General features: G+C 61.9%; 1 protein-coding gene across 5 annotated transcripts in view; it reads left to right on the forward strand.

Annotated features, from left to right (window-relative positions):
• RIPOR1 (RHO family interacting cell polarization regulator 1) overlaps window positions 1-25,714 on the forward strand; it is a 32,745-nt gene extending 7,031 nt beyond the window's left edge. For 2 of the 5 annotated variants that reach the window (XM_065641031.1, XM_065641034.1), the window contains 21 exons: window positions 12,835-12,961; window positions 15,138-15,287; window positions 15,602-15,680; window positions 15,961-15,984; window positions 16,589-16,642; window positions 17,514-17,666; window positions 17,745-17,808; window positions 17,891-17,934; window positions 18,127-18,252; window positions 18,463-18,611; window positions 18,826-18,955; window positions 19,930-20,733; window positions 21,026-21,165; window positions 21,531-21,705; window positions 21,852-21,987; window positions 22,159-22,320; window positions 22,458-22,616; window positions 22,978-23,174; window positions 23,255-23,338; window positions 23,640-23,730; window positions 24,756-25,714. In XM_065641031.1, the coding sequence (XP_065497103.1) occupies window positions 12,861-12,961; window positions 15,138-15,287; window positions 15,602-15,680; window positions 15,961-15,984; window positions 16,589-16,642; window positions 17,514-17,666; window positions 17,745-17,808; window positions 17,891-17,934; window positions 18,127-18,252; window positions 18,463-18,611; window positions 18,826-18,955; window positions 19,930-20,733; window positions 21,026-21,165; window positions 21,531-21,705; window positions 21,852-21,987; window positions 22,159-22,320; window positions 22,458-22,616; window positions 22,978-23,174; window positions 23,255-23,338; window positions 23,640-23,730; window positions 24,756-24,853 (3,120 nt within the window). In that variant the 5' untranslated portion in view covers window positions 12,835-12,860 and the 3' untranslated portion in view covers window positions 24,854-25,714. Of the gene's footprint in view, window positions 1-1,350; window positions 1,504-6,944; window positions 7,121-12,834; window positions 12,962-15,137; window positions 15,288-15,601; window positions 15,681-15,960; window positions 15,985-16,588; window positions 16,643-17,513; window positions 17,667-17,744; window positions 17,809-17,890; window positions 17,935-18,126; window positions 18,253-18,462; window positions 18,612-18,825; window positions 18,956-19,929; window positions 20,734-21,025; window positions 21,166-21,530; window positions 21,706-21,851; window positions 21,988-22,158; window positions 22,321-22,457; window positions 22,617-22,977; window positions 23,175-23,254; window positions 23,339-23,639; window positions 23,731-23,954; window positions 24,019-24,755 lie in introns of those variants that run through there. The other 3 variants (XM_065641030.1, XM_065641028.1, XM_065641029.1) reach the window with 3 other exon arrangements.
• Window positions 25,715-26,402: the final 688 nt, after the last annotated feature.

Genomic DNA, 26,402 nt, shown 5'->3' on the forward strand with positions numbered 1-26,402 from the left:
TCTGGCTTGATGGATCCACACATCCTCTCTACCCGTGTTGGCACTTTGGTTTTGCTCTTCCCTGGTGGCTGCAGGACCTGCTGCCCTCTCTCCTATCTTCGTGGAACTTCTCCTTCCACATAACCAGGCCAGCCTGGAGGGATGGGCTGGGAGCTGGGACGCCCTGGTTCTTGCTGAGCGTCCTTGGCAGCAGTGCTTCACTCCTTGGTGTGACCCCAGGAGAGCAACACTGGTGCAATGATTTCCTCGTTACTGATGTTGCCCTACTGTGCTGAGCTCTGAGACCTGGAGATTGTCTAATTAGTGCTTTTGCATCACAAGGCTGGCTGGAGCGCTGCACTGTCTCGTCCTTGCATGGAAGATGTCTCACCAGGGCCACAAAGGCATCAGACCCATTTAAAACTGGGTCAATTCAACATGATCTAGGACAGGTAGGAGAAAGATGGGCTTGGGAGAAAGGAGAGGAGCAGGGCGCATCACCCCAGCAGGCATGCTGCTGGGGAAGCGTGGCTTCCTCCCTCCTCTCCACCCACAGCTTTGGGGATGCTCAGAACTGTCAGGGTTTTGGACCTGGACTGTCAGGGCAGAGTCTGATCCAGAGCAGCCCTCATGCTCCATGAGGAAGCCAGTGCCATGTAACCGCAGCGTCTGTCAGGGCGGCAGCCTGCGTTTGCAGCAGGGCTGCCCATCCCGTAGCTGGGGACGCTGGGAACAGTCCTGCACTCCTTCCATATGGAGCCTGGAGGCTGGCGGGGATGGGGAATGCGGGTTGGTGCCTGTGCTTTGCTCTCCCATGGTGGACTTGCCATTTGGCTTAGGTCGGAGCATGGCTCCTGCTTTCGGCAGCTGGGGTCAGGAGGTGGGGGGAAGGCAGAGTGGGGTGCTGCGTACCGCAGAGCTGGGAGCAAGGATGTCTCTGCCACAGACTGAATGCACAACCTTGGTCATGTCACTTCACCCCCCAGAGATGCTGTCCCTGCCATCTCCGGGCTGCGCAACCCGCTCGGGGTCTTTCAGGGAACGCTGAAGCCCGGCGGGGCTATCGTGGCCCTTGGTGGTTGGGGAGCTACAGCCATTCGCTTTCCTGAGCGAGTCTCCCCCGGGGGCAAGTGCTGGCTGCCTGTACGGGCGCGGCTGGGAACGGGGCGCAGGCAACTTTCGGGGGAGGTTGGCGGACCCCCGGGAGATGCCGATGCACCGGCGGGCTGGGGCGGCATGGACGGGAGCCCTGCACGGCGGTGGCGGTGGCGGTGGCGGTCGCGGTCTCCTCGGGGAGGGCGGCGCTCCCGGGCCGTGCGGCCGCCATTGCCGCTGGCGGGGCCGTGGTTTCCTGCCGAAATCACATGGCTCCCGCGTTTCCATGGAGAGAGCCGGGGTGGGCGCTGCCAAGAGCCTGCACGAACTCCCCGCTTTGCTCCCCGTCCATGGGAGTGGAACAAAGGGGATGCGCCGAGCCAGGCCCGCTCTCGCCCCGCGCCTCGTCCCCCGCCTCTCCTGGGACATGTGAGTGTCACCGGCACCTCCGCACCCCGGGCGACGCCGCCTGCCCCGGGGGAGACGCCGGTCACGGCGCGGGGGGGATGAAGGGGAAGCGGGGTTGGTGGATTTAGCAGGGCTACACCCTTGGAGAGGGGGACGGACACGTCGCCTGCTAGCGACCTCGTCTGCCGCCCACCGCCCAGCCCCCGGGCGGGCAGCCGAAGGGGCGCGGGGGGTGCCCGGTCACAGCGGGGACGCGGCCGAGGGGGCTCCGCTCCCCCGCCCCAGCTCCCCGCGGCTCCGCACCCTGCGGCAGGGCCAGGAGCGGGGCCGGAGACACCCGGAGAAGGAACCGCCCGACTGCGGGATAGCGGGGCGGACACCACCCCAGAGCCGTCCGGTCCCCTCCAGCGCCTGTTCGGGGTCGCTGGGCTGCTCCGGCCGCTGCTTCACACCCGGCTCGGGGAGGGCGCCGGTCGTTTGACTCTGCGGAGGAGCCGGTGCCCGGCGCCGCTCCCCCGGGACGGGTACGGCAGGGAAGGGGACGCTGCCCGTGGCCATGCAGGGCCCTCCCCGAGCCGCTGCCGGGGCCATGGGTCCCCGAGGAGAGGCTGCACCCATCTCCCCCCGCCCCATCACACCCCTGCACCCAAGCAGGACCCCGGGGGCGCGCTCCCGAGGGACCTGGGTGCACCATGTCAGCTGGGTGCTGCCTCCTCCTCCTCCTGGGTGACGGAGGGAGGAATGCTCGGAGGAATTAATGAGACAGATCTCGCTTTGTTGCTGGCCCGATCCTCCTATCTCCCAGCCCTCCGCAGCCTGCCAAGAAGTGTTCGTGAAGGCCTCGCGCCATTAACTCTTTCCCTGCCGCACCTCCAGCCATCCCAAGGCTTGCGAACAGCCTCAGCGGGGTTTTACCCTTGCCAGGTTCCCAGAGGAGGCTACTGAGGCAACTGGGAAGTCCTGGGTTTCCTATAAATCCCATGTTGGCCAAGGATCTATCTCCTGGCTGATGACTGAGGAGCACCCTTGCTGTGTCCCCTGGGCAGGGCTGGGACGTGAGGCTATGACGCCGCACAAATTCAGGCAGCGCAGGGCTTGCTGCCGGTGGTGTTGCCTCCTCTCAGCTGGTGGAGGTCCCCGATGCATCGCTGTGGCCCCCTGGGTGGAGAGGAGCCGTGGTGGGAGCTGGCATGGTGGTGGCCGAGCCCCCGTGGAGGACACGACGTGATGGAGTTGAGTGTGGGAATGCAGGCAGTGATGGGCAGGGCAGGGATGGGCAGCTGGTGAGATGGGTGTTGGGGTGCAACCAGGAGATAACTTGTTCTGCAGTGGGGACAGTATGGGGGCATATCTTCCCAACCCTGGCCTGAGGCTCCTGACCAGTGCTCCAGCTTTGCCCAGGAATCTGCAGCCTGGGTTGCTGTGGGGTGCCTGGGGTTGGCATCGTCCGATGGCTGCTGCTACCCTGAGAGGAGCTGGGCATGGGCATGTGGACATCCCCCGGGGATGCCACTATGCTGGGCTCCAGCCTGCACTGCTGACTGAGGCTCAGTGGGTGCCTTGGAGCTCCTACCATGGCTCTGACTTAAAGGACAGGACCTGGGAGACTCGTTGCGGGCACAAAGCTGGCATTTGGGGTCCCCAGGGGATGGTGAAGGCAGACCAAGCCCTAGCTTTGCGTGGGTTGAGGCCATTGCCAGGCTGGGACGAGCTCCGCGCCTCGTGCTTTGGGGTTATTTATAGGCCTGCCATTTATATCACTTCTATTTCTGCTGCTATATGGGGACGATGTGAGGAAGCGAAGAGGGAGGGCTCGAGACTCCCGCGGCCCTGGTGTCTGGATGCGGGGTGCCCGGCCCCTCTGGCGGTATTGGTGCCAGCCTGGCTGCGGGTAGAGCCTGGCTTGGCACAAGGGCTGGTCCTTCTCCAGCCCTCGGGTCATCAACCCTGCAGAAAAAAACCTCCGCATATCATCTGCAGCATTGGGCTGCCAGGGTTTTTTGGAGCTGGCTTTGTTGATTTCTGCAAAAGATAAAGTCAGAGAGGTCGGCTGTTGCACTGTGGTGGGGGTGACCACCTGCCGCTCTGGAACTGCGCCTGGCCTGGCCACAAGTCACTTGGCCACGCACCGTGGTTCTCCTTCAAGCCATGGTGTTGGGACTTCTTGCCACAATTGTCATCTCCTGCCCGCTCCTAGCTCTGCCTGATGACCTGGAGCTCTTTGGCCCCTCACCAGGCTGGTGCTTACGTGCTGGCACCCATCTCTGCTCGCTCTGCACCTGCAGAGGCTGGCCTGTGCCCTTTCGCGCCATGTTTCCAGCCGCGGTGACGTTCCCAGCCATGCAAGGGTGTCTGTGTCCAGGGAGTGCTTGTCTAGGAACAGCCTGAAGTAGCTTCTTCGTCACCTTGGTCTTTGGTGCTGGTGGCACCAGGAGAGCATGCTCCTGGGGTGGGTGGCTTCTCTGGGGACTGGGTGATGCTGGGTGGGCACAGCCTCGGAGCTGGTGGTGCCGGGGCCAGCAGGGAGCAGCTGGGGAACCTCCCCAGGACTAGGTGCTGGCAGAACACAGGGTCCCTGGGATGCCAGTCCTGTGTCCCATGGAGGGCAGGGAAGTGGCAACGTCCTCCTGGGGTGTCTGAAGTTTTCTTCTGCCTGCACATGGACTGGCCATGGCTGTACATGTGTGTCTGAGCACAGCTGCCTATGGAGGGGTTTGTTTGCATGTTCAGCTGTTGTGGTTGGGGTGGGGATGCTCCGGACAACTTCCCAGGCCTGGCGAGAGGATGGCATGACAGGGACACCCCCAACAAGAGTGCGGTTGGGATGTTATGCCCATGTCCCTGCTGTGTAGGAGGAGCGGACGCAGCCGCCCTGGCTGTTTGTGCACCCAGAGAGTCCCCTTTCCTGGTGGAGGTGACCGGTGGCTGTGGGGTTGTCTCCTTCCCTGCGCCCTGTCCCCAGCCAGGCCAGGGACAGAGATTCATTTAACTCAATTACCGCCCAGGCCCTGGTGGTGTCGGCTCAGCTCATACCCTTCTGCCCTCCCTTGGCAAGGTGTCCCTGTGCTGGCAAGCCCTGCGGAGCGCCGTGCAGGGTGCCACGAGGTGCTCAGAGATGTCTGACACCACGTGCCCGTGGCCTCCTCCGGCATCCTCCACCACCTTTTGAAAGTTTGACCCCCCTCCTACCTGCTCCCAGTGATCTCCCCGTGGGTGATGCCCAGGATGGTGCTGTGCCAGGCAGCTTGTCCGCACATCAGCTCTCCCGCAGCCCTTGGTGGGGCTGCAGGCAGGGCTATGGAGAGGCAGGGCTATGGAGAGGCAGAGTCCCCGCAAGTGGCACAGCCTGGCAGTCACCCCTCTGTCAGGGAAGCCTGGACGTCCCTTCACTCTGTGTGGCGCTGGGGCTCCCAGCAGCTTTAGCGTGGCTTTCTCATTAACCTTTAATGAGAACAAACAAGCTGGCATGGGCCGTGGCTGCAGGCACGCTGCCTGGCCGTGCGCTGGGCATTGGCTCTGCAGGGCTGCCAGCATGGCAGAGGCTTTGCAGAAGGCTGGTCGTTCCCGGGGCGGTGCTGGGAGTGATGCATTCCCCTGGGGAGAAGCCACAAGCAGTGAAAAGCCGGGCAGTGGACCCCTGCCCGTGGCAGCTGCCGGGTCAGGACTCTGCCTGTTGGTGGGGAGAGCTAAGGGGCACATCCTGACTGGGCAAGGTAGCAGACATGATCTTCATGCAAGTTCTTGAAGGCTGGCGTGGAGGTGGGTCCCCCTGTGCCATGCTTTGCGGCATGCTGGGCTTCTGGCTCCCCTCCATGCCCATGGCACTGGCATGGAGGTTGCAGGCAGGTGGAAGACAAGACACCTCTGTTTGCCAGTGCTGGAGTGTTTTTTTTCCCAGATGCTGCTTGGGGACAGCCCAGTCTCACCAGCTCTTCCCCCAGCTGCTCTCCCAATGGGGCTGGTGCTGTGCACTCACCCGGACACCGGGACGAGGAGGTGTCCTGGGACACAGTGCCTTTTGGTAGCATCTCCGCAAGCTCCAGCTCACCGAGCTTGGCCGTGACTGGCTCTGGAGCCACATGTGTGCGTGCCCATGGTGGGGGAGCTGTGCCACCCTACAAGGGAGCCCCATGTGCTTCTCCCCTGAGGTGTGCTTGCCTCATTCTGTGCAGGAATTAGCAAGGAGGGGACCAGCTCTGGGCTGGGGAAGCAGCCCTACAAGTGGCTCACCCTCTAGAGAAGGGGTTATCTGTGTCTGGGAGCCCCCCATATTTGTGAACACCCCCCCAAGTCTCTACTCCAATGCTTTTCCTCCTGAACCTGCCCTGACCTCGCTCTAAAAGCAGCAGCAAACAGGAAAGGAGCCTGGGAGGGAGGTGTCTTTTCCTGCCCCGGTGACGTGGTGATGGCAGCCAGTCCCAGCCTGGATGGGGCTGGCTCCTCCAGCCTCCCCTGTCGGAGCTGGGGTGTGGTGCCAGGCCCGGGTACCCCAGGACCAGGACCCATGCAGGGACCTACAGTGCTGGAGGGGAGGTCACGTCTGTGCCACAGAGTCCTTTGATTGTTTAGGGCATCCCTGTGCTTTCTGCCAGGGAGTTGTGGGGCCAGGAGGTGCCACCGGGGTTGGCATGGAGAGCAGGCGCGCCTATTTCCCTGTCCCATGGGACCTGGACCCCCGTGGGGACCCAGATGACACAAGTTAGGAACATCTGAGCAAGGAAACCTTCTTCCCAACAGCTGCTGGGTGTTGCAGGGTGCTCACGGGCATGCCATGGGACTCCCTGTGCCACCACCTCTTCTTCAGCCATGGGAAGCCCACAGCACAGCCATGGTGGTTTTATATATATATATATATATATAAAATAAATAAAAAAAAGCAGCACAGAAGTGAGCAGCGGGGCTGGCGGCACGGCTCCTCGCAGTGTTGTGAGTCTCGGCTGCCCATGGCTTGGTGCATGCCTGCAGTGGAGCTGGCAGGAATAGGGGTGAGGGGCTGTGCACAGAGCATCCCTCCCCCCGAAGCAGGGACCGGCAGCAGCTTGGGGCCAGTGGTGTGTTCGGCAGGATGGTGTTTGCTCCTGGGCTCGTGGCCTGCCCTGGGTGCCAGAGGGATGGGGGCTCTGAGGGGAGCAGTCTCAGGGGGTTGGCTGGCATGAGGCTGGCATGGCTCGCAGGGCTGGCGGGGGACACTGTGGTGCCCAGAGAGGGGCTGGGGGGGAGGTTTGCACCACGGTGACCTGCAGTGTGGTTCCCTCCCCTGCCCCTGTGCCTCAGTTTCCCCAGGGGGGCAGTAGGGAGGGAAGGATGGGAACCAAACCATGCTGTCCCTGCTGCTGGGGCAGACGTTGCTGGTGGGGTCTCCTCCTTCCAAGGGGGACGGGCGTCCTTCTGTCCTCCCGTCCTCCTGTCCCCAGCCCTTGAGTCACGGCGCTGGGCAGTGATGTCAGCCCTTGGGCAGGGGAAGCGTGGGAGGAGACTGCTGGCTGGGGGGAGCCCTCCGGCCCCCGCACACGGGTAGATGGATGGACGGATGAACGGACGGCATGAGAGAGCCGCAGCTGCCCATGCCGCCCGGGACGCTGACCCCAGCCCGAAGGGGACGTGCCGCTGCAGCCCACCATGAACAGCAAACCAAAAGGTACTGAGCGCCGGCAGCACCGGGGCTCCCTGGCAAACGCTGTTAATTTGGGGACCCCCAGTTATTCGAGGCTCCTGGGTGGCGTGGCCGGGCTTGCGAGAGGCTTTTCTGGGCGAGCGTCTTCCCTGGGAGGGGAACCAGGGGCACCAGGGACATGGGTACCTGCCAACCGCAAGGGACACATTTGTGACCGTGATGTGCAGTGACAGGGTGTCGGGATGGGGTGTCTTTGGCAGGATGGGACCCACCAGATGCCCAGCCTTGCTATTGCCCACACTGAGACCCAGGCTCAGTGTCTCAAGGCAGGAGGGGTCCACAGCTGCCCACCACTCCCAGGTGATACAACCCCGGTCCTGTGGCTTTCCTTGGCAAATTGATTTTCTCCCCCTCGTGCCCCCTTGTCTGCAGCTATGCTAATGAGGACAAACAGAGCCTGGCTTCACGTTGAGCATCCCTGGCACCGTGACCCTAGGGGACCTGGGCACAACTGGGGGTCCTGGGGCTGCTCTTGCGCACGGGGACCAAGTTGCTTGGGCAGGATTTGTTGGGGAAGCTACTGGGACCCTGCAGAGCATCCTGGAGATGAGGAGCGGGGTTAAGGTGGTGTGTGGGCCCTTCACAAGGTTATGCCAAGCCCAGCAGGATCGTGCCAGAGCCCTGTCTTCTGCTCAGCACCTCCAAGAGGGGTCACAGCCCACTCAGGAGCAGGATCTCGTGCCCCTGGCTGGGCTGCAGTTCCATCTAGGGGGACATGGAGGTGATCTACAATTCCCAGGCCTCCAAAAACGTGGGGATCCTGGCTGGGTGTTTGGTGGTGGTGGTGGGGTCCCACCTTCGCTGGGACCATGGCGATCCTGGGCTGGTTCTCAGGAGCTGTCCTAGAAAACAGGTTGGGCTTGAGCTCAGCCAGGTGCTGGGGAACACCCCAGCCCCAATATTGGATTCCTCTCTGGGTCCCAATTCGAGGCTTGCATCCTCTTCTGGCTGCAAACTGGGAGCCCAGGGGATGGGTGGTGGGGTGGGAGGCTGCGAGCCCCCACTGGGGAGCCAGCCAGGAGTATCTGCCTCTGCCCTGCCCTGCCCTTCCTCGGGGACACTCCGCAGGGTAAATAAGCATTTCCTCCAATTCTTCCCATTCGCAGCTCCTTCCCTTTCCTGCCGCCCTCCTGCTCGGCCCAAGGAGCCAGCCGGCCTCTTGCGGCCACGAGGGCGGACACTGGGGTTGTGCCCCCACTGCTGCAGGGCTGAGAGCACCTAGCACCTGTCCAGCCCCCCAACACCATCCCCTGCTCCGGCGGGGGCTGCCACCCCATGGCCGGGAGTTTCTCTCCCGGATGAGTCATGGGGAGCCAGGATGCTGTTCACTGACTCATACGACTCCCAAAAAACCCCAGCCCCTCTCCTCGCCTGGCGTGGTGGGCAGGCAAGGGGGTCCTGCGTGCCTGAAGGAGAGGCAGAGCGTGGAGGTCAGGGAAGAGGCGGCTCCCAGGCTCCCTGTGACGAAGGCGGCATGGCATCCACCCCGCATGCTCCTCCTGTGTGCTGGGGAGGGACGAGGGGCAGCGGGAGAGAAGAGCTGCTCCAGCCCACGCTGGGAGCCGGCCAAGGGCCGTCCCGGGGCCGGAAGGGGCCGGGGGGGGGCCGGGGTACAGCCCTGGGTTCTGGCAGCGAGGACGCAGCTGTGCAAACAAGGATGCAGTGGCTGGGCTGGGGGGAGCTGAGTTCACAGGCTCTCGAGGACGTCCCTGCCATGCACCCAAGGGACACTCGCCCAAGGGTGCCGGGGTGGGGGGGTCGTGCTGCTGGCGTGGGGTTGTGGGACCCCGCTGCTTGCCACTGACACCGCGGGCAGGATGGACTGGCCCGTGGCCACCATGCCGTGCCCTTGTTGGGGGACACTGGTACCCCGCTGTGCCCGGGGAGGTGGCTGCAGTGCCACTGGTGTGGGGGCCACAGTCCTGCCAGCGCCTCCCGGGGAAGCCCCTCGGGGGGCTGTGGGTGCTGCTCCCTGGGGTCAGAGGTGCTGGAGGGTGCTGGGTCGGGCACCCTGCACATTGCTGGCCTCCAGTGAGTGACGTTGCTGGGGATGGTGGTCAGAACAGCCCCAGAGCTGCAGGGCTGGGGATTTGGGGGGAACCACTTTGGGGTGTCTCCAACCGTGGCAGTGTTGATAAACCCGCTGGAGCGACCTGAGGCTGGTGTCTGAGTGTCGGAAACAGAAACCAGCTGGGACCAACCCAGCCGGTCGGACTGCCCCCTCCGCTGCTCCGACCAGCATTCTTGGGATCCCAATCATCTCCAGAGCACCAGGCGTTGAGAGAGGAGCTGGCGGCTGGGCTGGAGAGCCCCGGGGTGGGCTCCAGCACCCCCCGCCGTGCCCCCTGCCCAGCGGCTCACACGTGGCTGCTCTGCCCTCTTGGCCGCTGCCCGCGGGCACCACTGGCCAGGAACACACGGACAGACGGACAGACTCCCAGGATTGTGTTTCCTACGCCAGGAGAGCTGCAGGCGGTCTGCGGCGCAGGCACGGCAAGGTGAAAAGCTTGGTCGGGTGGTGGCTTCATTAGCACCAAAGCCCTAATTAAGGGCAGGGGGCTGGCAGGGAATGGACTTCTGGAGCAGGATCTTTGGGGGAAGACCTCTGCGGCTCCTTCGCAGGAGTGAGAGGGATGTGCTTGGGGTTCAGCCCGTGGCAGGTATACGAGTGTGCCAGTGCTCTGCCTGGTGCCGGTAAGCCTGGCACGGGGCTCACTGCCCTGGGCAAGATGCAGTGGCCGGCTGCCCCATCCAAGTGTGCCCCGAGCGCTGCTCCCTACCGGGGCTGGCCGTGCCGCTGCGGTACCAGGTACCTCTTATCTCGGTAATGTCAGGAATGCACCATGCTGGGGCTTTTTCCTCCCCCGTGAGCCAAGCGTGCCAGGAACGGAGACCCCCACGCCCTGCCTGCCCTGCCTTGTGCGGGCAGTGCTGCCCTGTGGTACCTGGCTGGCTGCCTCCATGTGCCGGGCTTGAGCATCCTTGGGGCTCCCACAGAGCGGGGACATGATGTTCCCCTCCCCTCCTCGGTTTAGGGTCTTGACACAGGAGCTGGGCTGCAGGGTGCCAGCCCAGGGGACGCAGGGTGCCACAGCAGACAGGCTGGTGCTGGCAGGACCTGGCAGTGCTGGGCTGGTTGGCAGTGAGTACTGGGGCTGTGCCATCCTTCACTGCCGACTCGGGTCTGCACCCACCCTGCCACTGATTTGGCCTCGTGGTGTGATGTATCGCAGGGGGGTTTGGGGGTCAGCCGGGTCGCTGGGTTGGAGCGCAGGGACGTGGTCCTGTCAGCGGCCACCGCTCATGGCACTGCTCCCTCTGCCAGTGCAGGAGCCCCAGGTGCCTTGGAGCATGACCCAGCGTGGTACAGGTGGCTGCTGGAGCCTCTCAGGGCTCTGGGTGAGTGCCTGGGGATTGCTCTAACTCTCCTGGGGAGTTGTGCTGCGGCATTGGTCCCCTGCAGCACCCCCAGCATCCTCCTCCTCTGCAGCATCCCCAGCATCATTCTCCCCTGCAGCACCTCCAGCACCCTTTTCTCCAGGGCAGGCTCCTGCCTGGGTGTCCCTCCTTAGAGCCCCCGCCATGCCCCCAGACAGCAACATGAGCTGGAGAAGGCTTGGCTGGCAGGGCTGTGCTCACCCCGTAGGAGCTGTGACCTGCCCCGCACGTGGAGAGCCCCATCGTAGGGGCGCTTTCCCTATAGATGAGCCGCTGTAACACCCAGCTGGGGCAACAGGCACTGGTGCCATGGGCCTCACCCACTCAGTGGGGAGCAGATTAAAGAGCCCTGTAGAGGGTAATCTGCCCAGGCCCTGCAGGTCAGCCCGGCTACCAGGGATTACAGCTCCTCCTAATGAGCTTAATTGGGACAGTGTTGTCCTGGAAACTGGAGGGACTGGCACGGAGATAACACAGAGGTGGTGGGACCAGCAGAGCAGCTCCGTGGTTCTGGGCTGGGACCCGAGTACCAAGGGGAGACCAGATGGACCTGCTGTGTCCCGGCTCTGCTGGGATGGAGGGTATCGGCGGGGGCTGCCTCCGACTCCTCACAGCCCCAGCTCATCCCTGAGCGCCCGGGGAGGCAGCGGCGGTGGCAGCGGCGGTGGCAGCATGGCTGCAGAGTGGCAGGGAGCACAGCACTGGGGAGAGCACAGCCGCCAGCGGCCGAGCAGGTGTGTGCCGTGCGGGACGGTTTGAGCTGGGCTCTGGGCTCTGTTGTGCTGGGGGATGGAGTGGGGATGGTGACAGGACCCCCGGCAGTGCCTGTGTCCCTGTGCCGTCCCTGGTGCTTCTGGGGCTGGGGGCTCGCTGCCAGCTGTGCTGGGGGCAGGAGGAAACGCAGAGTGAACTCCTGAAGATGCGAGGAGATGGCTCTGGCCCCATAGAATCATAGAATAGTTTGGGTTGGAAGGGACCTTCAAAGCTTATCTAGTCCAATGCCCCTGCCATGAGCAGGGACATCTTCAACCAGATCAGGTTTCTCAGAGCTCCGTCCAGCCTGGCCTGGGATGTCTCCAGGGATGGGGCACCTGCCAGGTGGGGAAGCTGTGTGTCCCTAAGGCCCTGCCTGGCCTTCCTTGGCACAGTGTGTGACTGCTGGGCACTGTGTGGACTCATCCCCAGCAGCTCCTAACTCCCCGTCCTACAGCTTGGCTCTGGGGCTGGGTTGGGACAGGGGGACCAAGGTGGTGGCAGTGGTGGCCAGCGTGATGTGGAGCATCCAGCAGCCTCTGCCCAGCTCCTGTGGCTGCCCCATGGGCTGGGGCTCCTTGGTGTGTTGGCAGGGACGGGAGGACTCCTCCGCTCTTGCTTTGTGCTGAGCCCTCGGCCAGGGCTGCAGTGACACTCCCTGTGACATGGGTTGGCAACTGGGTCCGGGTCCTGAGACTCGGAAATCTGCCGCGTCCTGGCTGGCATTGACTGCACCAGCCGTGGTGGGGACAGGCAGGTACCGGCAGTGGTTTTGAGGTGCCTGGCACCATGTCTGGCCCTGCCAGGGCTGCGGCAGCCGTGGGGCTGGACACGTGCTGCCTGCATGGACTTTCCAGGGTCCGGCAAGGAATGGCTCGGCCTTTCCTTCCCAGACACAGAGCTCCTGGCAAAGCCGGGGACTTTCCAAAGCGCTTTGTTGTCCGTGGATTTCCCTCCTGGTTGCTGGAGCGAGCGGAAGTGAGTGTGGAGACAGCGAAGGGCTGGGCAGCCGCCTCCAGCCCCGCACCCTTCCTGCCCCTCCAGCGGGGTGGCATGGGGGATGGCGGGACATGTGCTGGGACAAGATGGGGTTCGAGAGAAGGTGGCCGGGCTGGGGCACAGCGGAGGGATTGCCCTGGTCATGTCCAGGAAGGCATCGGGCATCAGCCTTTTCCTGTGGCTCCCAGGGAGCCAAGTTGGGGTGTATCCATCTGTCTGTCCCTGCTGGGTGCTCACGGTGTCCGGAACCCTGCTTCACCCAGGCCAGAGCACTGACACCATCGCTGGGGACAGCACAGGAGCTGTGTCCCCACTGCCTGGGCTGAGAGGGAGGGAAGGGTCCTGTCCCCTGGGTGCTGCATCTGCCCCAGCCCACGGGTGCCATGGTCACCTTGGTCCCTGGATGCTGTTCTCATCCTGGCGGCAGCCCTGTCTGCGTGTGTCTCCCCACCCTGCTGCTGGTGACCCCGCTCTCTCGATCCCTGCAGGGAGACCCTCCAGGTCACACTCAACGATGTCACTGTCTGTGCGGCCGCAGCGCCGAGTCCTCGTCACCAAGATCAATAGGAGCCAGTCCTTTGCCGGAGTGAACTCGACAGCCGACCGGCCCTTCAGGTAAGAGATGGATGCTGGTGCTGCCTGCCATGAGGGATGGGGACAGAGATGGGGACAGGCTTGAGTGTGGTGGCAGGACGTGCTGCACATGCTGAGGCTGCTTCCCAATCCGCTGCCTGGCATCTCCCACAGGGACCTTTGTGGTACCCAGGGGATGTTGTACGGGGACTGCAGGGAGCACCGAGGGCAGATGGGAGACAGAGTCCATCACCCCAGCCCTCTGCTGTGCCATGTCCCGGGCAGGGTGAGGGTCCCATGGCTGCTGCCACCAGAGCACAGAATCATAGAATCATAGAACGTTTTGGGTTGGAAGGGACCTTCAAAGCTCATCTAGTCCAACCCCCTGCCATAAGCAGGGACATCTTCACCCGGATCAGGTTGCTCAGAGCTCCGTCCAGCCTGGCCTGGGATGTCTTCAGGGATGGGGCATCCACCACCTCTCTGGGCAACAGGGCCAGTGTTTCACCACCCTCATAAAAAATTTCTTCCTTATGCCTAGCCTGAAGCCTAGCACAGAAGGGACAGGTGTAGCTCACCCTTGTGCTTCAGCCTGCTCCTGTGAGGTTCCCGGTGACCACCTCATCATGCTTAATGCGTGCAGTGAAGGAGCTGGGGTGGCTTTGAAGCTTGGTGTCTCAACCGCCTTGACATCCTGCGGCAGCTTCAGGGTTTGAGTGCTGGCATAAATCAGGGTTTCCTCCAGGTCATTTCAAACCTGTGGCTGAAAGGTTTTATCGGCTGCCTGTCAGCTGCGTTGCAAGGAGCAGCTATTCCCTACTCATCCTCTCCAGCCGCTGGTAATATTACGAACCCATCATACCCTTCCTCCTCCTCTCTGCTGAGCCTCACATCGGTGAGAACCACCCCATGCGATGCTCATCCTTGCCACCCTCCTCCACACTGTCCCGCAATCCTGGCCACGCTCTCGCAGGTGGTTCCTGGGGACATGTTTGGGCTGCAGGACTATGGCATTTTGATGCTTTTAACCCATTTTCCTAGTGCTCAGCCAGGCTCCTTACTTCCCAGTGCACCCACCGGTGCCAGGCAAGGGACATTTTTCAGCCGAGTGGCTGAAGAAAGTAGTGCCAAGCTGCTTTGCCAGGATGTAGGCACCTTCACAGGGTGGGCACAAGCCCAGCTAGACCCTCCCAGTGCCCAGCAGCCAACCTCCAGCCCTGCTCAGCTCCTGTCCCCAAGTCCTGTCCAGCGTCTGGGCCAATTGACACGCTCCAGGCCACCAACATGTCATGATCTGTGGGTGTCAGAGAGGCTTGCCTGGGGACAGGAAAGAGGGAGGACTCTTGGGTGCCCGCGGCCAAGCAGCTGGTGGGGATATGCTTATGGGAGATGCCTTCAGGGGCCCTGGAAGATGGGAATGATGGTGGAAAGTCAGCACTTACCCATCACTGTGGCCTGGGACAAAGCCAAGACATTAGTTTTTCCGCACCAATGATTCAGGGAAGTCTTTTGGCCACTCCTGCAAAGAGTGGCACAGGATGGGAGGTCCGGCCCGCGGCTGGGAACCAAGGAGCCCAGGGTGTCTCCTGGGCACCAGTGGTGTGACGATGTGTTGGGAGGAGGAAGGAACAAGCCGGTTGGAGCGGGGCGTTGCTCACAGGGCTGAGGAGTGACTCCCTTGCACAAGGCAGGAAGGGTGGTGTTCAGGTCTTGGGTGCTGGGTCGACATCCCTTCAGGTCAGCCGGGGGAGGTCCCTGAGGTGACGGTGGGGATGGTGGAGGCAACAGGCAGCCAGCAGCTCCATACTGCAGGGTTAGTGTCGTCTGGAGAGGCATAGGCATCAGTGAGGATGTCCCTGCCCCACGTTGCTGCACTGTGTGATGGGGTGACAGAGCTGCTTGTCCCTAGGATGCTCCCATGCTGCCACCCACTGGGATCCTTGCCTGTCCCTGGGAGCACACGGTGACAGGGCAACAAGCCGATGGTGGCATGTGTCACCCTGCCACAGTGCCCAGACCACAGGGAGCATCTCCATGCGCCTGGCAACCCAGGATGCTGGGGAGTCCTGGGACAGGCAGGCAGGTCTGGGTGGACCTGGCCTCCATCCCAGAGTTCCTTGTCTTGAGACAGGGTGCCCAGCAGGCTGGGGCACCCAGGAGAACCCAGGTGCTGTGTGCTGACCCTGACCACCCCTGGTTTACCTGCTTCTCTCCCCAGGAACCTCTCGCCCTTCACCCCCACTGTCTCCCGCAAGACTGGCTCCAGGGTCAGTAGGATGTTCTCAATGTCTCACAAATCTCCACCACCCAAGGTGCCTCAGCCCAACCGCCTGGACGAGGTGTATGAAGCTCTCAAGAAGGGCCTGACGTAAGTGCTGGGGCTCCCTGTGACTGGGTGGTTGGGGACAGGGAGCCCCTGAGGGACACAGGACAGCTGAACATGGGTTGGGATTGGCAGCTATCTGGTCTCACCGGGCAGGGATGTGCCAGGTCTCCTGAGCACGGTGCCTCGGTGTCCTGGAGCTGCATGAGGTCCTGCATCAGGGCACAGGTGGGCCCCCTTGCCCAGGTGCTGGAGTGGGGATGCAGGGACAGATATGCTGGGTTGGTTTGCGGGCTGTGTGTGGCAGGAGCCCTGGGCACGGTGTCCCAGCCTGACCCCCGTGATGTGGTTGCCCCCAGAGCCTACCTGGAGGTGCACCAGCTGGAACTGGAGAAGCTCAGCACTCAGATCCGGGAGTCCAAGAGGAATTCGCGCCTGGTGAGTGCTGCTGGGAAGAACCTCACAGAGACCAGTGTTTTGGGGGTTGTGGGCATGGCTGGGGCAGTTCATGGTCCATCTGTGCCCCAGGGGCCAGCCCAGGCTCTGGTGTTGGGCTGCACAGGGCTCCTGTCCTACTGTCATGCACTCTCCAGCCCTGGCTGGGTGCTGCCTGTCCCTGCCGATGTGCTATGGGTGGTGGATGTGCGATGTGCTGGGTCTCCCCGGGTAGGCAGAGCTGGCTTTGTGCTGCATCTTATCCCTCTCCTCTCTCCTCCAGGGCTTTCTCTACGATCTGGATAAGGTAAGCGGGAGCAGTGCCCCATGCCCTTTGCCTCCCCCATCCTCGTGCCTGGGATGTGCTGCTGCTGGCCCCTTCTCTGCTTGTTCTGTCCCTGGCACAGCAGAGTGCCTGCAGGGTGGGATCAGGGCTCTATGGGCAGGGTGGGTCTGGGCAGGGTTTTGAGGTTCCTGGCACCATCTCTGGCCCTGCCAGGAGCGGAGGGCAGGGCTGTAGCAGCTGTGGCGCCGGACACATGCTGCCTGTGCAGACTGGCAGGGCAGGGGGTGAAGCAGAGACAGGCAGGGATTTGAAGCCTGCGTCTTTCAAACAAACTCTGTGGTTGGGGTGTGCTGAGCCTGGCTTAGCTCTAAGGCTGAGTGAAAAGCACCCCAGAGCCTGGCCTGTCTCTTGGGGGACCCTCCAGAGCAGGGGAAGCTGGATGATGCTGCAGCACGTGGGTGCAAGCGCAGCCTCTGCTCCGCTGCCACCCTGTACCTCCCAGGGTGCTGGTGACTGGGATCTGTCCCAGCCACAGCACGGGCACGCAGCAGGGCACATCCCGACCCGGCGGCTCTGCTCCAGAGGCGTTGGGCTGCCGTTCACTCCATCTCCTCTGCTTTTCCAGCAAGTGAAGTCAATCGAGCGCTTCCTGCGTCGCCTGGAGTTTCATGCTAGCAAGGTGAGAGCTGGGGAGCTGGCTTTCACGGAAGCACCCCAAAAGTCAATTTAGGCAGGCAACATGCTCCAAACAGATTTTATTCTAGCCAGAACCGTTTAGCAAAGAAAATAAGTAGAAACGGGGTTTATCCAAAATTATTCAGCATTCTGGCAACATTTAAAACACAGGTTCTGATACCAGTCGAGGATATAATTACTCTACAATCACATAAGAATAATGGGAAAGCCCAGCATGCATGCACTCACAAAAACAAGAGGCCTCTTTCACTCAAGAGTACCCCACAAGGAAATAATCGCTTGTGTGGGGTGGGCAGGGGCTCACTCAAGGATATATCCAGAAGAAAATCACTCACCAAGGGGAAAGTGAGGGCTCTCAACCCCAGGAAGTCTCCTTAGATGGCATCTCTGATCTCAGGGGAGGCCTCTCGCCACAGACCTGCTGCTCTGAGATGACCACTCCAAGCGGGGCTTCAGCAGGGGCCGTGTTTCATGGCCTGGTCGGATCTGACTGTGGTCATTACCAGCTGGTCCAGAAGCTTCTCAGCTTCTCTGGGCCTGGACACCTCCTTGACTGAGGACCCTATTGACTGAGGGTCCCACCCCTCCTGCCCCCCCAGTTGATGGAGGTGAATATGGCTGGAGTCACTGTGCCCTGGGGTGGGGGGACTGTCCACACCTTGGCACCAAGGTGGGGACAGGCACAATAGGGCACAAAAGGTGCTAAAGAGCCATCGATTGCCCTATTGAAGGATTTCATCAGGAGATGTGGAACTGTCACATGGGTTCACCTTGGGGCTCCCTGGGTGCAGCGCTGGGATGGTCCTGCTGTCCCCTGCCCTGCCCCTCACCGCAGCTCGGGCCTGTCCTTGCAGATAGATGAGCTCTACGAGGCTTATTGCATCCAGCGGCGGCTCCGCGATGGAGCCCACAACATGGTCAAGGCTTACAGCACAGGCTCACCAGGTAGCCGGGAGGCACGTGAGAGCCTGGCTGAGGCCAGCAAGGGCTACAAGGAGTACACGGAGGTGAGGCAGCTGGCTGGGGTGGGCTGGCAGGGCACTGGGTCCCATGGGTGGCTGCTGATGGGTGCCGTCTGTCCCCAGAACATGTGCCTGTTGGAGAATGAGCTGGAGAGCCAGCTGGGTGAGTTCCACGTCCGGATGAAAGGTAATGTGTCCTGCTCCATCTCTGGTCTGCTGCCTTTCTACCTGCCTGCCATCTTCTGACGCCCCTCTGCCTTCTCTTGCAGGACTGGCAGGCTTTGCCCGGCTCTGTGCTGGTGACCAGTATGAGGTTGGTGGGACTGTAGGGGTTGGGATCTGCTCTTCTCCTGCCCTGTGATCCTTGGGGTGCCGGTGGAGGGCGGGTGGGCATTGGTGTGGGTACCAGTGGTGGGTGGGATGGGCCCATGCCCTGGGACGTGCAGGGAGCACTCACCACCCCAGCGCTGTCTGTTCCCCCATCCCCACATCTCTGCATCCTCAGATCTTCATGAAGTATGGGCGGCAGCGGTGGAAGCTGCGGGGACGCATCGAGGTGAACAGCAAGCAGGTGTGGGACAGCGAGGAAATGGTTTTCTTGCCCCTCGTCACTGAGTTCCTCTCCATCAAGGTACTGTGCAGAAGGGGGCAGGGATGGTGTGGGCCAGCTGCCACCCTGCATCCCAGCCAGGCTTTCCTCCAGGCCCTCACCTAAACCTCGCCCTCGCTGGGGTGGGAAGAGGCCGTCTGGTGGTAGTGGCATCCTGGCACACAGCAGGGATGCACACAGCAGATGAAGCCCACGGATTCATCTCATCCTCTCCTCTCTCTCCTTCTTCAGGTGACGGAGCTAAAGAGCCTGGCCAACCATGTTGTGGTGGGCAACGTGTCCTGCGAGACTAAGGACCTCTTTGCGGCTCTGCCCCAGGTAGTGGCTGTGGATATCAATGACTTGGGCACCCTCAAACTCAGCCTGGAGGTGACCTGGAAGTGAGTAACTCAGCAGGTGTTGCAGGTAGCGCATGGCAGGGCTGGGGACACCTGACACAGTGTGGCAAGAGGTGGCCTGCCCTGGGCTCTCTCCCATCCCCAAACTGGGCTGCATTATGGGAACCCAGAGCTGGACTGGATGGGGTCCTGGTGTCCTGCTCACTGCAGAGCAGGGTTGAGCATACACCCCTCACCTCCCCGCGCTCCTCCACAGCCCCTTCGACAAGGACGACCAGCCCTCCGCAGCGAGCAGCGTCAACAAGGCCTCCACGGTGAACAAGAGGTTCTCCACCTACAACCAGAGCCCGCCCGACACGCCGTCCCTGCGAGAACAGGCTTTCTATGTAAGTGTGGTGCTGGGCAGAGCTCTTCGGGCGAGGTGGCCCATGGAGGGGTCCATGCAGGGACGTGCCCAGGCCACATCCCAGAGGGTGGCACAGCTTGGGGATGGGGTAGGCAGCTCCACTCCAGCCATCTGGCCACGGCTTCCCGGTACCAGCGCCTGCTCCTCCCGCACTCACAGTTCCTCTTCTCTCTGCCCAAGAGCCTGGGGCGGGCGGCCGACAAACATGGTTGGTCCTTGCTGGACATCTTTCGGTCGACACTCTTCGAGAAGCTTTCTCAGAGCTGCTCCTGCAGCGATGTCTCCTCGGCCGAGCTTGGGAGATGGCCGCAGCAGGGCCGCGTAAGTGCGAGGGCTGGAGCCGGCCAGTAGCTTAGCCCAGCGCTGTGGCCATCCCGCAGTAGCAGTAGCCGCTCCTTGTCTCCTACTCACTAGCCCTCGCTGATGCCCAGAGGCCTGATCCTGCCAGGCTGGGGTCTGGCTGACCCTGGGGAGACAGTCCCCAAGCTGGGGCAGCTTGGGCTGCATGGGCTGGTCCCACTTCATCCACGCGCCCTCGTGTGAGAGCCAGGTACTAGTGAGTAGAAGGCTTGTCTGTGTCCCCGCACTGGTGGTATTGGTGTGCTGTGCTGTGGCATTGGTGTGGTGCTGGAGTGATGGTGCTGGCGTGACAGTGCTGGCGTGGCACTAGTTCAGTGGTGGTGAACCAATGCTGTGACGTTGGTGTAATGGCCGGCGCTGCTCCCCATGAGCTGGTGCTGGGGCTGTGGCTTTCTTAGTCACAAGGGCACGTTGCTGGCTCATGGTCAACCAGTCGTCCACCAGGACTCTCAGGTCTTCCTCTGCAATCCTGCTTTCCAGCAGGTCAACCCCTAACCTCTTCTGGTGCATGGGGTTGTTCCTCTCTAGGTGCAGGATCCTACACTTGCCTTTGCTGAATTTCATTAGGTTCATCTTGTTTTCCTCCCTCGCCAGAACATGCTGCGACGCCAGGAGGAGCTGGAGAACGGCACGGCATGGTCCATCTCCTCCGAGTCCTCGGACGACTCCTCCAGCCCTCAGCTGTCTGGCAGCGCCCGCCATGCCACACACAAGCCCATTGTGCAGCCCGAGGTGCAGGCATCTGCCCCCGCCATTGAGATCTCCTTCTCCCACCAGCCGGAGGAGGCCGGGGCTGGGCCTGGGGCTGGTGGCACCAGTGTCCCTCCAACTGGGAGCCAGCCGGAGGAGCCAGGCAGCCATAAGGAGGCAGTGGCCAACGGGCACGTGCCCTACTCCCGGACTCTGAGCCACATCAGCGAGGCCAGCGTGGACGCCACAATGGAGACCAAGGCTGCGGAGAGCCCTTGGGAGCCCAGCCCAGAGGACACAGGGATGCAAGAGCAGGACATGGACCCCCTGCCCGGTGCCTCAGTGGCAGCTGTCAGGGCAGCACAGGACAGAGGTGCCGAGGCCAAGCCCCGTGCCGTCGTGGCGTGGGCCACCACCTGTGAGTCGGAGGTCAGCGGGGCCGAGCCCGTGCAGACCCAGGAGCCAGCACAGGGCAGCTGCAGTACCGGGGTCCCCACGGCGCTGGCACAAGCCCCCGAGGAGGAGAGGCCTGTCCTGGCCCCGTCACTGCCTGCCAGCATCCCCGAGGTGCCGCGGGGGAAGGTGGTGGATTCGGGTCTGGAGGAGGCCATTGGCCTCTTGGGCTCAGCACTGGAAGACTATCGGGGGCAGTTCCCCGAGCTGCAGCCCCTGGAACGGGAGCTCAAACACCTGGAGGAGATGCTGCTGGTGAGGGGCTCTCAGCAGTGCCTGGGGACAATGGGGATAGGGCCATCACTGATAGTGGTGCCTGTGGACAATGGGGACAGGGACATCCCTGATGGCAGTGCCTGGGGACAATGGGGAAAGGGACATCCCTGATGGCAGTGCCTGGGGACAATAGGGACAGGGCCATCCCTGATGGCAGTTCCTGAGATGATGGGGACAGGGCTATTCTTGCTGGCAGTGCCCAAGGACGTGGGTGGTGGGGCTGTCTTGGCTGGCGAGCCAGGATCCGACCCCACCATGCCTTCCTCTGCAGCAGAAGCAAGGTGTCTTCCTCAGCCGGGCCTCCAGCATCAGCCTGACGGTGGAGCATGCACTGGAGAGCTTCAGCTTCCTCAACACCTCTGACATGGAGGACTCAGAGGGCTCCGAGGAGGAGCCTCTCCAAGACGAGAGGTGCACAGTAGGGCCGGTGGGATGGGGCAAGGGGCAGGATGTGGCCCTGGGGCAGTTGGGATGGTGGATGCCCAGCTCGGAGTGCTTGTGCACATCTAGACCGCCCCATCACAGCTCAGGGCAGGTCCAGCTCGAGAAGCAGCAGGATCTGGCCCTTCTGGTGGCACAGTGCCACCCTGCATCTCTGCATGGGTCTGGGCTGCGAGGCAGCTCCCATGCCCTGTGCCCACACGACCTGCTCCTTTGCCCAGCCTTGATGCTGTGATACTGTAGGTCCTACAGAAACTTGGACCCTGTGGGTGGGGAAGGGTCAGGTCCAGGTTTCCCATGCTGACCTTCTGTCTTCATCTCTTCCTCACTTGCAGGAGGGCTGGCAGACCCCGGCGCAGCAGCAGGGCCCCTAGCGCTGGCGAGACGGGGGCAGATGACACAGGCCTGTGCAGCGGCTCTGAGGCCAGCACCGACCCCCTGAGCACCGGCAACGAGTTCCTGGATAAGGCCCTGGTGCTTCACCTCAACAACTGCAACCGCTTGCTGCTGGTGAGTACAGGGCCGGGCATGGTGGCAGGAGATGTCCTGGGGAGGGAAGCCCTGGACTAGGCTGTGGTGTCTTGCTGCAGCATGGAGGCTGTGGCGTGGGTGCTGAGCTCTGTCCCTGAGGTCTCTGGTGTGGCTGTGCCTTGCAGAAGCTTGGCACCTTCGGTCCCCTGCGGTGCCGGGAGATGTACGCCCTGGACAGGCTGCTGCGGGAGGCTCAGGTGCTGGAGATCGTGTGCCAGCTGACGGAGGAGCGAGCAGGAGCAGCCAGCTCTGCTGCTGATGGTAAGGACATGCAGCGGAGAGGACTGTCCATGCCACCCCAGGGGATGTGCGGGGCCTGGTCCCCGCCTTGTTTCCGTGGCTGGGCAGGGAGGGGCCGTGCCAGCCAGAGGGCAGGCGGCACCTGCCCGCTGCCATGGCCGGTGGGAGGCTTGACAGTGTCTGTCCCCGCAGTGGTGCAGTTCTCGACACGGAAGGAGGGTGTGCTGCCTCTTTGGGACCGCTGCGTGGAGGCGCCCAATATCTACACCTGCCCCGTGGAGCGGTTCCTGCAGGTGCTCGGCACCCAGTACGCAGCACCCATCAGCGAGCGGCACCCTGGCCTGGCTGATACTGGTGAGCAGATGTCCAGGTGTTTGGGGAGAGTTGCCAGCCCTGCTTGGTGACCATGGGTGGGGGCCTGTGGGTGCCAGGGGCCCCACAGAGGGGTGGCCATAGCTGCTGTGCACCCTGACCCCAGCCCTGTCCCACAGTGTGTGTGAAACTGGTGGAGGACGTGCTGAATCGGCGGCTGCCCCGGCGGCCTGGCAGCACCCAGGGCGAGCAGGTCACCATCTTCCAGTACTGGAGCCACTTTGAGTCACTTGGCGCCCTGGTGCTCGACACCTACATGATGGAGCTGGCAGAGGAAGGTGGGTGCCCTCACGAGACCCTGGCATGGGGTGCCAGAGCATCACCTTAGAGTGCCACCAGTACCACCACAACCTGCCATGGGGCATCACCCAGATGCTGAGCCACCCCTGGGATGGGCCAGTAGGTGTGATCCGGTGCACAGCCCACTCCCATGCTGCCCTCCTGAGCACCCTGTCTCCTTGCTGTAGGTCCCCAGCATCTTGGTGTGGGTGCCCCAGCAGCTCCGTGCATTGGCACCCTGTGTAGGGCCACCCCTGCTTGGTGTGGGGTGCCCAGGGATGGGTTCCCTGTGGTGGCAGGGGCGTGCGGGCAGTGCCGCCGGGCTCCCTGCACCTTGGCTCAGCTGGCGGTTCCCTGCAGCGCTGCTGGCGCAGAACCTCAACTCAGACGACCAGGATGTGGTGTTGCGTGCCCTGAAGCGCGTGCCCGAGGGCCGCCTGAAGAAGGAGGGACTGAAGGCGCTGAGCCTGCTCCTTGTGGAAGGCAACAGCAAGGTGGTGAGCGCGGTGTCGGCCCAGCTCCGCAGCCTGGCAGAAAACCCCCGCTTCCGCCAACGGGTACGTGCTGGGCAAGCCAAGGACAAGGTGGGGTGGTGCTGCAGTCCCCGGGGCTGCTGACCCCTCCCGTGTCCCCCCAGGCTCTCGTATGCTACCTGGAGCAGCTGGAGGATGAGGAGGTGCAGACGCGCGTGGCAGGGTGTGCGGCGCTGGGATGCCTGAAGGTGAGAGGGACATGGGGAGGAGGTGGCAGGGCTGCATCTTCTGGAGGAAGGGGAATCACATGTGGCCAGCAAGTCTGGACACAGCTGCACAGCCTTATCCCAGGAGAGAGGAGCTGGGGGGGCCCCAAACATGCCAGAGAACCCAGCAGGGACAGGGCAGGAAAGGAGATTGGAAGGGGACAGGATGAGGGACTTTCCTGCACCATAGGGCTGCAGTGCCCTGTGCTGCCTTCCCCTCTGGGCTGTGTCCCTGCTGCCAGCCCTGCCAGCCACACTCACCCCCTCATCCCTTCTCCTGCAGGCCAAGGAGAGCATCGAGCAGCTGGTTTACCTGTGCCAAACCGACAAGGAGCCTGTGCGTGAGGCAGCCAAGCAGAGCCTGATGCTGTGTGGTGAGTGTCTCGCTGCTCCCCTCTGCTTCTTGCCCACCCACGGCATCCTGAGCGGTATCTCCTGTGGGAGTGGGGGTCCTGGGCTGGTCCCTGCCTACACCGTGCACTCTGGCTTGCCGTGCCCCAAGCTCTGCTGGGCAAGAGCAAGCTGGCAGCAGGCAGCAAGGGCCAAGCATCCTGTGGGCACAGAGCACTGAGCCTGGTTATTATTTGTTATTTGCTAGATGGCACAGAGAGAACGATCTGAGTGGGTTTCTAGGTCTCCAGATCGCGGCAGCTGCTGCACAGGTTGGGACACGTGAGCCGTCCTCGTCACCCTGTCCCTGCTCCTGCTGCTTTGCTCACGAATGTCTCCGTCTTAGAGCCTGTCAGCCATGTCACATTTTGGAGTCTGTGTGTCTTGGTTGTTCATAGAGCCCATCCCCGTGGCACCCCGGCACATGTAGGCACCTTGTGTCCCATGTCCCGGCAGATTGTCCATGTCACCACCTCTTGCTGGGGATGGCCGCTGCGGGCAGATTTGTGTGCGGGGGTGCCGGGTGAAGATCTCAGAGCCAGCTTGTAGTGTGGATTTGTGCATCCCTGCGTGTGCCTGGGGGTCCTGGGGAAGCCCTTGGGATTCCCGTGCCAGTACATGCAGATGTGCACAGCTGTTTGAGACACTGGAGCCAGCAAAGCCCCGAGCCTGGTCCCCTTTGCCCTGAGTTAGGCTCTCCACAAGCCAGCACTCTTGTACCCCAAATGTGGTGATCCTGCCCCGCATGGGCACAGCAGGCAGCTGAAGAACAGGATTTGCAACATCTGAATTAGGAGCTCTGGGGGCTTTTTGAGCCAGATCCCAGCTGGGACCTCCCCAAGGGTGTGCTAAGGAGGACAAGAGAGGTCTCCACTCTGTGGCCATAGAATGCCAGCTCAGCTCTGCCAGGTGTTAGTCACCTTTCCCTGGAAAGGCTGGGGAAGGTGGCAGGGGATCAGCAGGGGAAAGAACTGCAGCTTGGTTCACTGACCGTGGTGTGTACTTGCAGGGGAAGATGGTAAATCAGCTCACCGGCGGCTGGAGGAGGCCCTGGACAGCCTCCCGAGGATCTTTGCACCAGCCAGCATGGCCAGTACAGCTTTCTGAGACACCGCGCAAACCCACCTGCCATACCTCGGGGGCAAAGGCACCGCTGGGCCACCCGGACTTGCATGGCCTGGGGCTGGCCGGGACCCGGCAGCTCCCGCACCGCAGTATTACCCCCGCCGGCAGCTCGCCGTGGCCGCACACTGCCTTACGGAGCACCGCTTCGCCGGCCCCGCGGGGTGCCACGTACACACCCCTGGGCAGGGGGGGCTCGCTGCACATCCCACCCTCTGATTGCTATTTAAAATACATGGGGAGCCCACCCTTCCTGGCCTGCCTTGTCCACTACAGCTGCTGGGACCATGGTGGCAGGGAGATGTTGGGATTTCTCTGCCTCCTCTTGCCTTCCTCTTGCTCAAGGGCACGTGCCCTGTCCTGGAAGGACCTGCACTTTGGAAACCACCACGCTGTTTCTTTCCAGGAGTTGCCTGGGCTGTGGGGACTGCGGGGACTGCTGCCCTTTGCCACCTGGAGGCCTCCAGGACTTAAATAAAATGAAATATGAGATATTAATATATTCTGCTGGCGTTTCTTCTTTCCAGCTCCACGTGCTCCTGTCCCTCCCCGGCTGTGGCTGTAGGGAGTGTAGCGAGATGTGGCCCCAGCCCAGAGCCTTTCCTGGTCTGTTGGGAAATGCTGTGGAGGGCAGGGGCAGGAGGAGCATCAGAGAGACAGACAGATGGACGGACAGAAGCTGCCACCTTTTTTTTTTGTTGTTGTTGTTGTTTTATTTTATTTTTTATTTACAGATTTTTGCAGAAAAACAAAAGCAAAAAATTCTTTTCTATAATGTCTCTATAAATCTATATATAATGTAATTACAGAGAACAACTAATTTTGATTTTAAACCAGAAATAAAAACAGACCTTTAATGAACGATGGTGTCACTGTGCAGGTGTTTCTTTGGCTTTTGCAAGAGCTTTGCAGGAGTTGCTGAGATGAGGGTGCCCAGCCCAGTGAGCCACCGAAACCGGGGCTGCCCCAGGAACAGCCCCACTTTCTGCTGTCTTCTGTACCTGTGGTGGGAACACACCATGGTGTCCAACCACAAACAGGGGTCCAGAGAGTCGGGGGATGGAGCTGAACCGGTTTTTCGAATCCATCTCAATGATTTGGCACCTCTTGGTGCACGTCTCGTCACCAAGCCATGACGGATCAAAGATTCACAGAATAGCTGAGGTGGGAATAGACCTTTGGAAATGCTCATCCATTCCTTGCTGCTCAAAGCAGGGTCTGCTAGAGCTCGGTCCACATTTGGTTGGGTTTTGAGTATCTCCAAGGACGGAGATCCCAGAACTTCATGGGCCAGCCTGTGTCAGTGCTTGACCATCCTCAGAGAAAAAGCTTTTCTGAAGTTAAACTCAAACCCCTGTACTTCAGTTTCAGTTTGGTGCATTGGGCACCACTGAGGAGCATCCACCTCTGTCTTCTTTACCGCCCCAGCCTTCATTTTTCCAAGCTAAACAGCCCCAGCTCTCTCAGCCTCTTCCTAAAGACAGCTGCTCCAATCCCTTAATCATCTTAGTGGCCCTTACAGCCCTGGGAGGGG

Source organism: Caloenas nicobarica, chromosome 9, assembly GCF_036013445.1.
Source record: "Caloenas nicobarica isolate bCalNic1 chromosome 9, bCalNic1.hap1, whole genome shotgun sequence".
NCBI lineage: Eukaryota > Metazoa > Chordata > Aves > Columbiformes > Columbidae > Caloenas > Caloenas nicobarica.